Genomic DNA, 17,287 nt, shown 5'->3' on the forward strand with positions numbered 1-17,287 from the left:
GTATCTACACCCTTCATTTTACGAGTTATACAAATAACATGACATGTTTTTAGGGATTATCCTAAAATGGAAAATGAGGCATACAAATAGGGACAATCGAGAAAGGTTTCCCGAACAATACCATTTTTCGGTTTAATCAGTATACGAAGTACTCGGTACGTAGTATGTGGTCTAGGCTCCTGATGGCTTGTAGACCATAAGTCCAGTGAATTAAGGTAGATTAGGAATATTGAATTATTGATGACTTGGGTATATTTTCTTTTCGTAGGTAAGTTAGTAAGTTATAGTCTTGAAAAAAGACTAGATTATTTTTGTTTTCCTTTTCGGAAAAAATAAATAAATAAACAAATTATATTATTCGAATTCCATAAGCATCCTAATTAGCATAAGTTCTAGGCCTTGTTTGGTAGATAGAGTTTTGGAGAAAAATTAGAGGTTTGGGTCACTATCAGAGGTTTGACTAGTCGAACCATCTAATAGTGGTGTTTGGTAAAAGGAGGATTGAAAGAGTGGATTGGACTTAATCCTCCAATTTCAAATACGTTGCTATGAGCAGCGTTTTCAAAAGAGGATTGAAGTTGAAAAGTGAAAAGTCACTTTTATCCCCATCTTCATTCTCTTTTCCTCTACCTTGTATCCTCCATTAATAGATCTTGATTTTTTTTTCTTTAATGTTTTTGTAAATTTACTTCAATGTAAGGTTTAATTGTGAGTTTAGATTAATAATTGCTTTTAACATTGAAACAAAGAGGGTATAGATGAACAAAGCGTTGAAGATTAAGAGATAAATTAGATGGTACTTCGTATTAAAAATGACCTTTAAAAGAAATTGGGTGGAGCAAAGGAGAGGTAGAAGGACGGTGGTTTTTGTCCTTTCGGAGATTTTTTTTGGAGTTTTGATATTTTGTTATTTATTTTTCTTTGCTTTCAATTAATACAGAGAAGTATAAATTACTAAATGCCACAAATACAATTAACTAGTTGCACATCAGGTAATCATTTGCTGTATTGCCGGTTTACTAGTTTTTTTTCCCCCCAAAGTTACACTCCGTAATTAAATTACAATTCACGAGTAAAATATTTATCTTAATTATTAAGAAAATGTTAATGTTATTGAAAATCAATGTCTATAAATGTCATTTAACACAATAAAATAGTTACCAGCTTTTAGCAATCAGCTAAGTGTTACCAAACACGTTTATACAAATAGCTAGTCAAATCAGCAGTCAAATCTGCTAAACAAAAAGGTAATCAGCTAACTGCTAATCCAAACAGTAAACAACTATCCGCTAAACTCTGATTACCAAACAGGGCCCTAGACTTCTAGGTATTTTTTTTTTTTAGGATTTAAGATGAGTTTTCAAAGTGTTATTTGAAGTATAATAGCCTCTTGCCCCTATAAGGACTAGACCATAGGTCCATAGTCCTATAGTCCAAAAAAGAACGCTTTTTATGCGGAGGCCTCTATTCTTTTGCTGAAACTTCGACACTCAGAGAAAGAATCGAGAGTGCTATAGCGATAGGGTGTGAAAACGCCATTATAGAGGGAGACAATTTAATGGTGATCGATCAACTCGATGAATCAAGTATGGCTCCCATAGGTCCATAGTTCTATAATAAATTGATTATTCGATTTAAAGTATTTAATAGTTATTTATGATTTTAGAGCGAAATGTACAAGTGTGTTGTTCGTCTCACATCACAAAAGAAGAGTGATACTACGTATATAGTCGGTGATTTTAGTTCATTTAAGTTATGGAAATGGTACCCGTGATTTGAGATTGAATCTTGTCTACATCGTTTTTCTGTGATTCTTTCTGCACCTAAAAAGACGGAGTCACTCTACACTAGAGCATATTGCCAACTCGTGGCAACTTGAAAGTCTAATTCAACTTGTTTGTTGATTACACTTTCTTTCTATACTAACCTATGCACATTCCAATTAATATGTTTATCATTGTCGTGATAACAAACAACTTTTTCATAACTAAATGTACGAAGATAAACAAACACACCTATCAACCTCTCCACGAGTTAAACAAACAATTTTGTTCATAACCAATGTACGAAGTTAAACTAACACACCTACCAACCTCTCACGGAGATAAACAAGCTAACTCATGTCAGTAGAGGTATAAATGCGACGAGACTCTCAATAAACTATTTGGGTTCAGGCTTGGCTAAAACTCGTTTATGTTGGATTATTTAATAAATGAGCCGAGCTTGAACAACTTTGAAGCTCGTTTAGTAAACGAGCTCGAACATGAACATATGTATACCCGTTCATTTAAGTTCATGAACAACTCGTTTATTATTTATTTTCATGAACAAACTCGTCTATTTATGTTCATAATCAAATTTTCATACATAATTTTTTTTTTATTATAGACAAAAATCATATTTTGACTTTTAACATCAAAAAATATATATATCATAGAATAAAAATATTTTAAAAATAGAATTTAAATTGCTAAACTGTTACTCCCTCCGTTTTTAAATATTAGTCCTGTTTTGACTTTTCAACTCGTTTCAACTCAATATTTAAACGTAAATATCTCCAAGTACGTATGTTAGAAAAATATTAAAATTGATATTGTTAAACTACACATTAAGACGAACAAAATAAGATATCACATGAATATGTTTTGAAGTACGTATTTGAAAGAAATTAGAAAATTCTCTTCAATTGTGAATAGTGTCAAGATTCCAAAATGGACTAATATTCGAGAACAGAGGGAGTACACATTTCAAATTATGTTTCAAATGGTTGAACTCTAAAGCGCAAAGCTCGTTTATAAAAAGGTCATTTAAGAAAGAAAAAAAAAACTCGTTTATAAACTTAGCTCCAATAATAAACGAGACATCCACGAATCGTACATGCATGAACACAAAATTTCTTAGACTAACCGAGCTTGAACGTATTTTTAAGCTCGATTGCAAGCTCGGGTTCGGACTCGAGCTCGCCTAAATTGAATGATGAACAGTGTAGTACTCTGCTTGGGTCGCCTCGTTTGCAAAGTGCAGCCTAATTACTGTAGTAATCACCAGTTCATACTAATGGAAGTATGATTTTATTGATGCAAAAACAGTATTACTTGTCTAACCCTTTCTTATAGATTGCCTGATAACTAGATTGCATGTCTGCAAATCCAACAAAATCGGTGCGCAATAGTTTTCTTGTTACCTCTTAAGCCATCCTTAATTGACACTTGGAAAATCATCAATTTTCTCAAAAATCTACAAAAATAAAATAAAAATCCAACCTTTTATTTTTAGGAAAAGCATGTATTCATGGGGTTTTTACACTTTCAAATAAAAAGAACAAGCATGGTAATTAGATTTGCTTTCTTTGTAGTAGGGCCTTTTAATTTTAATTATACAATACAAAAGATTAAGAACAAAAAAAAAAACTTGGTTTGTTCAATGTATGGCAATCATATTAAATTATTAATCATACATTTTTGTCAAAATTAGAAATAATTAATATAATTAATATACAAAAAGTAAAATGGTGTTTTCAGTGTAGAAATAGCCAATATATATAGGTGATCATTGGCCTCATTGGATTCCTTATTATAACTTAAGATTTACTTAGTGGTCCCTATGGAAGTGAGATTTGTGAGGGTCATCAAGCCTCATGGTTTACTCATTATCTTTCTAGCATGGATTGTTAATCCCATACTCATCTTTGGTTTTTCTTAATAAATTTTAAAAACAAATTAATTAAACAATTCAATGAAGATATAATTGATTTTCCATTTTTCTTTTAAAGTTTTGGATTGTACTCCCTCCATTCTCATTATTACGGATTACTAATATAGGTTTTTCTCAATGTGATAGAAGTGTACATGCATCAATTTATGGGTTAAGATTTTGTATAAAGCAGATGTTGGAACATTTATTGGTTATCGGTCAGGGTCTGGTGTAGAACGGTAGTGCTCAACTCCAAAAAGAATTGTAGTGATATGGCAAATTAAATATTATTGGAAAAATACATTTTTCTGCAGGTTGTAGGTGGAGGAGTTGAGATTATAATACGCATAATATTAAATACCGTGCTTTTATTTAACTAGTGTTATTTATTTACATGAGAAGCTAAGGTAATTAATGATGTTATGTTGTCCTAGTGTTTTGGTAATCTAAGGTGTTATGATAAATTTCCATTATCAATGTTGTTTTCATTAGTGATTTTTCCATTAATAAAACCTAGCCTTTCATTTGATTTTCCCCAAAATAATAATCCATAATTTGTGTTTAATTTTCCTCAAGAAAAAAAAAATTGTGTGTAATAATTTTGATTGATTAATGGTAGATTGGTGCAACTTTATGTATTTCGTATTTGGGTTTCTTAAAAACAAAACATACACATACAAAACCACCACCAACAACAACAAAGGTGGGCTATAGGAATTTAGGGGAGGTGGAAGGTTGACTAAACTGGTTAGGCAGGCTAGTCAAAGTTTGAATGTAAACCTCATTACAAAATTTAAAAAAAAAAAAAAAAAACAATTGCCTTGTAAATTTTATTTTTCATCCTTGTGTATGCCTTGTAAATTTTTTTTTTAATCCTTGTGTAAGGTTATGCTACTCTTCTGTGTATCATTTTAATTTTATCAGATGTCTTCAAAGAGACTTACTTTTTATGTTAGTATCCACATAATTATAGCTAGGTTCGACCTTGACATATATACTTTTGGTTTCGTGTCCGGCTTCAGGCTAGGGTTAAAAACTTAAAATCCAAAGAATCAGGGTTTTCCCCCTAAATCGAGCCAGACTTTATTTTTATCAGCTCTAGTTAATTTCTAGAGCTGCATAACTTTGAAATCAATATGGGCTATTATGAAACTACTCCGGCCTTCTGTCTCTTTTTGTTCCTTACGTTTAATATTTTACACGCGTTTTAACGACTAATTAATGTATGTGCATTGAGATTCCTCTATTTTTTATTTAAACAAGGAAAATAACGATTGTTTATAATGTTTTCACTTTTATCAAAAATCCGATATTGGAAAAATGGGAAAGATTTAATGTCCAAACGAAAAAGTGTGAGAGATTAAATGACTCAATGAATTTAATTGGTTAAAATAATCACTGGACACAAATTTTGATATATTAAGGCATTTATGTGATAATAAAAAAGAAAATTTAAAGAACATTTTGAGACACCCAAAAAGAAAAACGTAAAGAATAAAAAGAAATGGAATGAGTAATTATCATGCTAAAAAGTAAGGGGTTATGAAGTTTAGCATTTCATTAATCTTATAATCCAACTTTAAAATACCTTTTGACCTTTAACTAACCTTAGCTAGGTATGAAGTTATTGTAGTTGACCTATCATGTTAGTGTACATAAGAATACTTAGAAGAGTTTTATCTTATATATATATATATATATATATATATATATATATATATATATATATATATATATATATATATATATATATATATATATATATATATATCTTACCTACCCAAGAAAACCAAAAGAAGAGTACATTATACTATACATATATTATACTCCTAATTAAACTTTAATCATCGCACCACCTAAACACTATTTGAAGTATACCTTCAATTCTAAAATGCAATCTCACATATTTTCTAAATTGGTAATCCATTTTCTCGCTTGATTATGTTGACTATAATGTGTTAAGAGAAGACATTAAAGAGAGAGAAAGAATGTGTGTTTTTTGTTTGTGGAAGAAGTACTTAATTGGTAGAAAGACTTAGAAGTCATCTCTATAGATTGCAATGTTGCTAAAAAGCCAAGCTACAAAATCTGGTTAACTTGATTTTGGTTCCCCTTCCTTTTATAAACAATAAGTAGGGAGGCTAAAAGAAATACAAAAGAATTTTAAAGGGATCAAAACCTAAGAATTTTCCATTAAAATGTTGCAAAGTTGGATATAGTTTGATTTTCATTTATGCATGTGTGTAACTTTGAGAGAAAGGGTGTTCCACTTTTTTTTTTAATAAAAGTTTGCCCGTTTGATATATTATAATTTGGTTTAATAAAGAATTTAGATGTTTAGATTCTTTTGAAATCCTTAAAAAGCAATGCAAGATTATCGTTTTATATATACATATTGAATCAGCATGCTACGCAGGTCAACACTTGAGAGCAGTACGTGAAATGTAAAAGCAAGAGCAGATGGTGAGACTCGAACTTGTAAACTCTAAGTTCGTGAGCTTCTCACTATCTCCACAAAACAAAGTTGGTGGTGTGGAGTATGTAGTTGTATAAGTAACTATCTAGACATGTAAATTGAATTTATACATAATAAATCGAATAATTATTATGCAGTAATTCATACAAGAATATTTAAGCGCGTTTTACCCATTAGAATATACGATTAATTACACAATATTTACCTCATAACATAATCTTTTTGACGGGACCTCATAACATAATCTAATTATAGCATGGTAGGAAAATGACTTGAAACAATGGACCAATCTAACTAGAATTTGAACACCTAATATTATGGAGTACTTCTTCAATTCGATCGTATAGGGTTGACAAAAAGAGAGAAGAATGTTGTATCATTGTCATTTGTCTCTTTGTACTCATGATCATCTTATTCACTTTTTTTATTCCATTTTTTATTATTTTTCTATGGTTGGAATATGACGTACCATTATTATTTTTTATACTTCGTATTTTCTATGATGGGATTAACAACTACATCCCTTTAATTAATTACTAGGTGTCTCTCTAATTATCACCTCAAATCAAGTGATAAGACTCTTTTTGTTCGAAATTAGTTGTCCAATTATCGTTATGACAAACTTTTACATAAAATCTCTTTGGAATACTCCGTAGTAATACGTTGTGTCCCCACCCTAGGAAAAGTAAGGGTGGAAGTCTTAATAAAAAAACCTTATTTTTGCATTTTTTATGAGGAACTGGTTAAGTAAGACAATTTACCTACTTTTTTAAATTTACAATATGTATAAACTAGAAATTTCAAAAGTATTGAATCGAGGCTACCGCTCGCCCCCTATATTCCGCCCCTGGTGATAAGTAATTATTTCCAAAATTAAAATGATGTTTTCGCTATTAATTTTTGACATAGCTAGAAAATATTATATTCGAATACTAGGTATTCAATTAAATTAGTAGCAATTTCATGCAAAATTTTGGTTTTGTCTTTTATATTAATAATAGAAGTCAATAAAGACCATACAATAATTAATTATCCCTACTTGATAAAGTTTATATTTCTTTTCTTGAAGAGTGCTTGTAAAAAGTTATAGTTGACATAGGTAATTTGGAAAAACAAGTTGACGATCCAAAAATGATGCATGTTGTTTTATGAGAGATATGTTTAATTATTATGGTCGATAATTCCTCCATAAAATTGTATTTTTCATGCTTAAGAAAATTGAAACAGTTTTTAATAAATGAAGTGATTTAAGTGATGATTTTTGCCAACAAATAAGTAGTCAATAGGTGTATGCCATTTTCATTTGTTACTTCCGACAAAGTGAATCTTCTTGATTAAAGCAATATATATATGTGATAATTTACCATGATTGTTTTTTATTTCTATTTTTATATGATTTTACTTTCTTATTACTATTTTTGTTTCTACTTCTACACAGCCATTAAGTTAAATACAATACAAGTTCTTAGAAAACATCGTCTGACATTTTACTAACTGTCAAATTATGAAATATCACGTACTATTAGTTAGACATGACCTGACAGTTAAATAAGTATATGACGACTTGATAAGAAAAGTAGTCGGAATTTAATTGATTACCTCAATATATACAAATATGAAGAGAAGATAAAAAGTTGGGAGTATGAAAAAAAATGATTAGAATTGATCAATGGTAATAATCATTATAGACCATTGTCATATTAATGATTATACTTGGAAGGATAATGTTGAGTTGGTGTGGTGCAAGAATAAAAACCATCAATACACCATGTCATGAATTATGGATTGGAGAAATAATTCAAATTAAAATTGCATTTCAAAAGAAATAGTGAACTTAACAAAATTCTAGAAGCTAAAATTTTTGGTGGTAAAAGAGTTATGAATAATAGGATTTGCATGCATGCATGCATTGGAGTACTATACTTGTTGTATGGGTTTTACTTATCTTGCTAACAACATTTCAAAGCTAGGTCAACACTAATTAAGTAGAATATTTAAATAATCTATAAAAGCTTGGTGTTTCTTTGATTTAACTTAATTATTTCACACAGAATAAGTTACGCTAACAATGGAAATATGTACACACACAACTAAGTTGTGCTATAATTAATGAAAATAAGTTCAGCTAATTATCATGGAGTATGAATTAAAGATGTTTAATAGATATACTATACTATTCCGTATAATATTTTCATTATTACCTGACTGTACTCTAAATTTATTCTCTTACAACGCTACAACATATGAAACAAACTAAAGGGGTTACAAAATATTGGTGAAGTAGACAAGTAATACTACATTCGTTTCAAAATGATCTTTATATTATTTGCACAACTATTAAGACAAAAGGAAGATTGTGTAAAAAGGTGAATATATATACTCCGTAATAAAATATGGATAAAGTAAGAGAGATGTGTAAAAATGTGGGTGTGTGTAAGAAAAAATGAATAAAGTAAGAAAAAAGTGAGTGAAAATCTAACACGTTGTAGGGTAAGATAAATTTGTAAGGTGATAAATTTTGATGTTCAAAAATAATACTACAACACAACATAAATAACATTATAAAACAGATTAAAACAAAAGATGTAAAGATCATTTTAAGGCGGAGGTAGTACATAACTACATATGCATGGAAAATTTGATTAAATGATGTCTAATGTGACACATTCAATTGAATAGGATCAATAGATATAGCAAAGGAAATAAACCAATAATTGTTTGAGAATAGTAAGATATAGGGAGTAGAGTGTTATTAGTGAATGTCTTTTGATACAATTTATGGTACAAACATTCTTTTCCTACAAGATAAGACTCCTAAACCATAAATCAATTATCATGTTAATGAGATTTCATCTTTACAAGTTTAAAACCTCAAAAAAATCCAAATTAAAAGTAAAAAACACATACACATGAAAACCATAGATTATAAAGATAAGGACAAAAGATTTAAGGTGGGTGGGTGTCACAACTTTTAGCAGTAAAATCATAGTTAGAAAAGTAAAATTAGAAAGTTTTGATTTTTTTTTTTTTTTTGTTTTTTTTTTTCAATAAAAGTTTTGATTTTTGGATGTGTAATAAGAAGAGTGATGTGAGGATAAGAAGCAATTCCTCACATTGGCATCATTTTGTTGGCCATTGATTCACTTCTCTTATGACCTACTACTCAATTACTTATTAGATTTCATTTTTAATAAAACCCCAACAATTTCCCCACTACCCAAATCATAAAAATTAAAATTAAATTTCCAACCAAAAAAAAAAAAATTAAAATTTCAACCTTCTCTCTAGAATCTCTTCAATTTTTTTTCTACATTTGTGGGTAAATTCACTATTCAAGCATAGTAAAGAAATTTTTGTGGTGATGTTTTTTGGCAAAGACTAGAGTGCACATGGTGCGCAGGATAAAGGAAGTGTAGGGGGGTGCGTAGTGGTCATGGCGGCGTAGATTAGAGATTGGCACTTCACATTGCACACTCAAAAGCTAGAAGGAAAAAAAAAATTAAAGAAAGAAAACAGAGCAATTTCAAAAAGCTACTCCTTTTTTTGTTTATTTAGTTTAATAAACAACACACAAAAAGGAGGCTAAAGATCAAAACTTGGCTCCAATTTTGCTGATTATTTTTTAACAAAAAATAAAGGGAAATTAAAATTTAATTCAAGGAGTCGCTTTCTCTTTCTACTTTTTGGGAATTTTCTCTCTCTTAAAAGGGGTGGGAGGTGATGGAATTGATTGATTTTCAGAGGATTGAGCTTCTTCTTGTTGTTGAAGAACTTGCTGTAAGAGAAAGACTCAAACTTTGAGCTCAGTCTTTTTAGAAAAAAAGTTCATTGCTTTCATCCAATTTGTTTACAGCTTCTTCTTCAGAATCTTGGTTTGCAACTGAAACTACTCTCCTTTTTCAGTTAATTTGTAGCTTCAATTTTTAATTTCTGTTGAGAAATTGCAGCTGTGTCTTCATCAATTCTTCATCAATTGATTCATATTTTTTTAACTAACAATGTCTTCTGATATTAGTTAAATTATAAGAATTATTGAGTTTTGGAGTGAACTTTAGATCTTTCTGGTGAATTTAGGTTATACCCATTTTTGCAAATTTGTGTGTATAAGTTTGAGGAAAGGTGTTTATACTTTATAGGGTGAATTGTGATATGGGTATGATTAGTTTTGTGAAATCCTTGTGTTTATAAGCTGTTATTTAGTGTAATTTGATTAGGAACTGCTACTAGGGTTTGTATTTAGGGTCTTTCTTTACTCCAATGGGGAGAGGTTGTTTGTTGCTACCATCTGTTGGACCGCCATTAAAGCGGCGAGCAGGGTTAAGGAGGAAACAAGCAGGTAGAGGTTCATATAGGGGAAGTTAGATTATAGAATTGAGGAATTAGGTTGGTTATTTTGTGTGGGAAATTGACATTTTTAACTAACAAAAACCCGAGTTAGCCCGGGTAGCCCGTGTTCTTAGTTTGGGAGGGGGGGTTTTAGAGAGTTTAGATTTGCTGGTGAGGGCTAAGATGGCCACTCACTTGCAACAGTTGCTTCGGAGCCTATGTTGGAATACCGAATGGAATTATGCCGTATTTTGGAAGCTCAAACATCGTGCTCGAATGTAAGTTTGCAATTTTCTGCTTGATATTGTGCTTTACTACTTCTCCATTGATTTTTTGAGTATTATTTGATTACTGTCTTAAACTTTTCTTGTTAGTTAAAACTTGTAGGAAAATTAGTGAAACTTTTAGGTGGCATTTGAGATATGATCGCACACTATTCTTTATCACCTACACTTGATATTGTGCTTTACTCCTTCTCCATTGATTTTTTGAGTATTATTTGATTACTGTTTTAAACTTATCCAGTTAGTTAAAACTTGTAGGAAAGATTAGTGAAACTTTTTAGGTGGCATTTGAGATATGATCGCACACTATTCTTTATCACCTACACTTAACATTGTGCTTTACTCCTTCTCCGTTGAGTTTTTGAGTATTATTTGATTACTGTCTTAAACTTATCCAGTTAGTTAAACTTGTAGGAAACATTAGTGAAACTTTTTAGGTGGCATTTGAGATATGATCGCACACTATTCTTTATCACCTACCCAAAAAACACAGTTGGTAAGAATAGGAAATAATCTATGTCACAGGCCTCATAGAATGTAATTATGTCACTTCGTTTTTAATTTTCCAAATAAATGGGTAAAGCTTATCAAAGAATGTCTGCTTTGTTCTAGAGTTGTCATTTTGTTTGGATCTCTCTTCCCAGTTTGATTTGGTTACATCTATGATTATGTGTGTAGAACATTTGACAAACTACTTGACATCTCAAATGTCATGTGTAAGACTCTCATCTTTACACAACTTGTTTAGCTTGAAGTGTTGCAATTTCACAGTAGAAAAATTGATGTTTTAACCCTAATTTAGTAAAAAAATCTCATTTTCTTTCTAGGTTCAACCCTAAAGAGTAAAGTCTTTGATGTGGAAATCACTGAAAAGTCTTGTCTGAGATGTCATTTTGTTTTTATATTGTTGCTACTTTGATTTTGTATGTGCATATGTCATTAGAACATTCTACAAACTTGTTTTGTGACACTAAGTTTTGAATGATAGATCATCTTTGAGTGTTTTTCCTAAAGTGTTACGATTTCACAGTTTACAAAAGTATCACAGTGAAATAGATGTTCTGGTTTTGCTTGAAGCAGATAAGGCTTTGTTTCCTTATCCTTCCCCTCTCCCTCTCCCTCTCCCCCATATATGTTAAACACAACCATTTACGAACCTCAATCCTACTTGTACGTAGACACGATGACATGTTTGTCAGTTAAATTCATTTATGTGAAACTTATTTCCAGGGTACTGACTTGGGAAGATGCTTTTTACAATAATCACATTGATTCTTCGGAGAGTAAAAGCTTTGGTGAAGCACTTGAAAGCTTGCATGACGGGCATGTTGCACATGACCCTGTTGGTCTGGCCGTGGCAAAGATGTCTTACCATGTATATTCTCTTGGTGAAGGGTAAGTTTTGCTAGATACTTCCTCCATTTTTTTTTATAGTTGCACCATTTGAGATTTCACGTTTGCCAATGCACTATTTTAACCGCTAATGTCTCTCATTATACAATTGAAAAAATTACAAAAAATTGATAATTTGTAAGTATATTTCGAGACGAATCTAACAAGATCGCACGTGAATATATTAGAATAGTGTTAAAACCCAAATGGTGCAATTATTAAAAAACGGAGGAAGTATAACTTTTGCAAAGAGTCTTCACTACGGCTCAATTTCCTTCTATGTGGAGTTTTATTTTTAACATGATTTCTTGAACAGGATTGTTGGTCAAGTGGCTGTTACAGGGAAGCATCGTTGGATTTTTGCTGGTGAACAAGCAATGAGTTCCTGCACACCGTTAGAGGTGTGTTGCCACTTAAGAATGGTATTTTAGCTTCATAAGCTTATAACTATGACTATATTTCCACTAATTACCTTTTGTATATGTTGTTTCTGTAACCAGCTCTGTGATGGATGGCAAGCTCAATTTGCAGCTGGAATTAAGGTATGTGTCTTCTCTGAGGTTATTCTAGAAGTTTCTAATGTTCCGTGTCTGCATTATGTTGGAAATGAACTTGCTTCTTTAAGAAATGGGCAATTATATTTTGATATACAAGTAACTTTTATTTACTGGATCGTAGTTTTTGCTCATTTTGAACTTCATTCTACTGCAGACAATTGTTGTCGCGCCTGTTGGTTCACAGGGAGTTGTACAGCTTGGCTCTCTGAATAAGGTGAGATATTAAAACTTAATTCATTTAGAATTCCACTTTAATACTTCTTCTGTTTCCTTTTGGATGGCCTGTTTATTTAGTCATGCTTTCCAATGTATAACTCCGACCACTAATATAATGATATCTTTAATTATCAATAAGTAAAAGTTTTTAAAAAATTGATATTTTGAAAATATACACAGAATATACACTGGGTCGAATCTAACAATATCCGACATGACTATTGTTTTTCTCAAGGATAAATCACAAAATATAGTCAAAATACAGTATGTGAATAGTGCAAAGATAAAAGCTGGTTGAGTTAAGAAACAAAGGTAGTATAAAAACACATTTTTCTACGGCCGTGTTGTTGGAAAAACTGTCACTAGTTTTGTCTTACTCTCTTACCAATACAGTTGCGCTCATTCAAAATCTTACACTGTATGCAATTTGAAAGTTATTCTCTAGAACTAATGAAATGACAAATATTTCATGCATTATAAACTTAGCTTGTTGCCCTAGACAGGCTCAGTTGGACCTAAAAGGTTAACACTTGTATCTTTGTTAGAGGCAGTAATTCCCTTTCAATCTCAAACTTAAAATGGTGAAGATGATTTCAATTCACTCATCTTCGTGTTACTCTCACAACCCGTTTGGTAATGTGTCTCCACCTTTAAGTTTGTGTTTTTCTTCCTAAATTTTCATTATCACTCAGTACCACCTCTAAACGTGGTAACGGAAATTTATGAAGAGAAACACGTACTTGGAGATACGGGGAGTTGAGTAACATGTATTGTAAATACAGAGTATAATTCTTATCTTTGTCTAACATGTGTTGTCTATAAGTTTGTCTAAGATGAAAATATTTGCTTCTTGGATGACATCATACATCTCTCTAATATTGGTTTCTATTCGGTGTAGGTCCAAGAAAATTTACAGTTGCCGACTCATATTAGATATTTGTTTTCCTCTCTTCAAGAGTCAGCATGCCATATCCAGACTCCAAATCTGCAGAATGTGTTGCAGATGGTATGAAAACTCCCTTCCCCCTTCCCCCTTTCTCCATTTATAGAATTATTCCTTCTTTTACACATTTTGAACTTATCTTTCTTCTTTAATCTTTACAGTCAGGTATAACACCAGTGAGAAATTTCGGTCCAGATGTCGTTCAACTTGATCTTGATAAAATTACACATAAAGAGAACATTTCTTCACATTCTCTTGATATTCAATCTTCCACTAGACACCTTGTTGATTCTTTTGGGGGCGAGGCAATGGAATTGATGTGGAAAAATGGACTAATCCAGTCAATGTCTGAAAATCAGCAATCTACTGATCTGTTGTTCAATGACGCGAATTGTGGAAGTAACATTTATATGACCCAAAACGGAGTTGCATCCTCACAAAGTTGCCTTACAGAAAATAGCTCTTTATATGATGTTAAACTTTCTGCTGAAAAGTCCAGATTTCAAAAACTGGTAGTTGAAAATAGTTTGGAGAAACAACCAGAATTCACATACTCTGCTGGAACTGAGCTGCATGAAGCTTTGGGACCCGCTTTTCTGAAACAGTGTTACCCTTTTTCATGGGAATCTGAAAATCAAGAAGAAAGACTAGCTTCTCAAATGCCAGAACCTATGGAAAGCAGCTTACTTACTACAGATTCTGGGAAAGATCATCTTTTAGAAGCCGTTGTAGCTAATATTTGCCAAAAGGATACCGGTTTTAAGAGTGCAAATGCAAAGTTACTTTCGACATCTGAATCTATGTTAACAACTGAAAAAATGCCAGAGCAGTCTATTAATACTACAAGCCATACAATTGGTTCATCATCATATTACTCAATTGGTGGTTCATCACTTCTAGAGGGAAGTACACAGAACAGCTGCTTGAACTCTTCAGAATCTTGTAGTATTAGGTCTTCAACTAGTTCATACAGAGATCCGGTAGCGAGGCCCGTTGACCCGGGTAAGGGTAACAAGAAGAGATCAAGACCTGGTGAAAGTTCTCGGCCTCGGCCTAGAGATAGGCAGCTTATTCAAGATCGGATTAAAGAGCTCCGAGAGCTCGTGCCTAATGGATCAAAGGTATGTCTCCCTCCAATTAGTAGAAGTTACACCAGGTTGCATGTAGCTTTACATGCAACCGGGTCGTTTTGTATTTTTAATCCTTCTAAAAGCACATTTTTATTGTTTCAAAGCACATATTTACCGATTAAAAGCACATTTTTACAAATAAATAACACAATATGTTTTAAAAGCACATATTGTTAAGTACAACACAATCAGTAAAATGAAAAGAACTTTTCTGAAAAAATGTATGTGCCTTTGAACAGTAAAAATATGCTTTTCAAAAATGTGCTTAGAACTGCAAAATTGGGTTTTCAAATTGAAAAAATGTGCTTTTAAACCGTAAAAATGTGTTTTTAACCGGGTTGTCTACATACAACCGGGTGAACCTTCTAATTAAAGTGGTTGTTAGCCTCGGCATAGAGATAGGCAGCAAAATCTGATGAGTGTGCAAAGTTAAACTTGTAAACATTTTTTGATTTGTTCCCTTATAATTGTGCAGTGTAGCATTGATTCACTGCTGGAGCGGACAATTAAGCATATGGTTTTCATGCAGAGTGTCACTAAGCATTCTGACAAGCTCAGTAATTGCGTTAAGTCTAAGGTAAAAACAATCTAACATAGCCCTCTTCAGTGTAAAATTTCCTCACATTTAATCATGTTGTTGCTTTGTGATATCTAAAGATGCTGTTTTTAATTACATGATCAACCGAATTTCCTGTATTAGCAAATTTGTGGGTGTATTTGATACATGATCAACCGTATGTTCTAAAAACTTATGAATGTTACACCATGTATTTGAACGTGTAGGGTTGCAGTAATGAAACGGGAGTTCTAGGATCTGGTTATGAGCAGGGTTCAAGCTGGGCTGTGGAGGTTGGAGGACACATGAAAATATGCCCCGTTGTGGTGGAAAATCTCAACACGAATGGACAAATGCTAATAGAGGTATGTGTGTATATCATTGTTTAAAGAATTGTTAAAGAAAGACATTAAATGGGAGTGCCTAAATATTTTCTTTTTATTATCATAGATGTTATGTGAGGATTGCAATCATTTTCTGGAGATAGCAGAAGCTATTAGAAGCTTGGGCCTGACTATTCTGAAAGGCATGACCGACAATCACGGAGATAAAACGTGGATGCGTTTTGTAGTTGAGGTAAAAAATCTGAACATATTATTTACCATATCATTACAAGGTGCTTGTAGTTGGGATTTTTTTTTCAGGAACAAGGAGAAACAAGGCTCCGTTATTTTGTCTGAACTTATTTCATCTGAACTTACCTGAACTTATTTTATCTTAAATAAACTTATTTGTGTGTGAAAATGTCGGAAAAAAACTTATTTTTGCTGAACTTATATTATCTGAACTTATTTTGTCTGAAATAAGTCTAAACAAATCGTACATAACGCAGCCTAACCTCTAAAGGTTTTTGTATAACTAAACACCGAGGCATCCCTTTGGAAAAACCAAGACAACACATGCCTAAAATTCAACATTTTACATGATTTTCTAACAACACAACTTAAATGATTATAGGATCTGAGCAGGTTTCGTTGTACTATCTTTTATCCTGTTTACTGAATGTTCTCTTGTTCTATCATCTATGTATACTTACTATACATGTATCTCTAACATTCATCTGTTCAACAATATACATGTATCTGCAAATATACAAAAGCTTATTCATTATCTGCCTAGATGTTGATCTAATAATTGTATATTCTTCATAATTGGCTTGTCTTTTTTCTTCCCCCGATTTTTCTGTAAACTATATAACACCTTAATGTATCCCTAAGTAGTTACGTAATTATTTGGTCGCATTTTCTAAGTGATTTTTATATGTTCTACATTTCAGAGTCAGGGCAACAGGAACTTGCATAGGATGGATGTCTTGTGGTCACTTGTCCAGCTACTTCAATCAAAAACTACTGTCTGATTCTCTGACGACTGTTGCCAGTTCGATGTCAGCAACTTCAACGCCGGCTCACTGTCTTTTTGAGGTTCTGTGAGTTGTTTTATGATGTTTTTATAACGAACACGTTACAAAGTAGTTTTATTTTTTCATTTTTGTGTGTGCGTTTGTGTGTTTTTTGGGTTTGCTTGCTCCCTTCAAGTATAAATAGAGTGTCACAGAAAAGAAACCCTGTAATTCTGAAGAAACGGGTCTTTTCTGCTTACTTTTTTTGTTGTGGTTTTACCCCCAAGTTAAAAAAAAATCCTGAAGTTTGATGAAACTCTTGTTAATGAATCTAAAGTAATAAAGTATGCATCTTTTTTCATCATTTCTGTATTC

General features: G+C 31.9%; 1 protein-coding gene across 1 annotated transcript; it reads left to right on the forward strand.

The window, feature by feature from the left end:
* The first annotated feature begins 9,398 nt into the window (after positions 1 to 9,398).
* Positions 9,399 to 17,276, forward strand: LOC110784275 (transcription factor bHLH155). The gene is made up of 11 exons (XM_021988723.2): positions 9,399 to 10,773; positions 12,010 to 12,174; positions 12,488 to 12,572; positions 12,672 to 12,713; positions 12,883 to 12,942; positions 13,843 to 13,950; positions 14,049 to 15,008; positions 15,493 to 15,594; positions 15,801 to 15,938; positions 16,024 to 16,149; positions 16,850 to 17,276. The coding sequence occupies exons 1-11, from the start codon at positions 10,679 to 10,681 to the stop codon at positions 16,928 to 16,930; spliced, it is 1,962 nt and encodes a 653-aa protein (XP_021844415.2). The 5' UTR covers positions 9,399 to 10,678; the 3' UTR covers positions 16,931 to 17,276.
* Positions 17,277 to 17,287: the final 11 nt, after the last annotated feature.

Source organism: Spinacia oleracea, chromosome 5 (assembly GCF_020520425.1).
Source record: "Spinacia oleracea cultivar Varoflay chromosome 5, BTI_SOV_V1, whole genome shotgun sequence".
Taxonomy (NCBI): Eukaryota; Viridiplantae; Streptophyta; class Magnoliopsida; order Caryophyllales; family Amaranthaceae; genus Spinacia; species Spinacia oleracea.

Coding starts and splice junctions, on each gene's coding strand:
- LOC110784275 (XM_021988723.2), top strand. CDS start 10,679: ATGGCCACTCACTTGCAACAGTTGCTTCGGAGCCTATGTTGGAATACC. Junction 10,774..12,009: donor CTCAAACATCGTGCTCGAAT/GTAAGTTTGCAA, acceptor ACTTATTTCCAG/GGTACTGACTTGGGAAGATG. Junction 15,009..15,492: donor TCGTGCCTAATGGATCAAAG/GTATGTCTCCCT, acceptor ATAATTGTGCAG/TGTAGCATTGATTCACTGCT.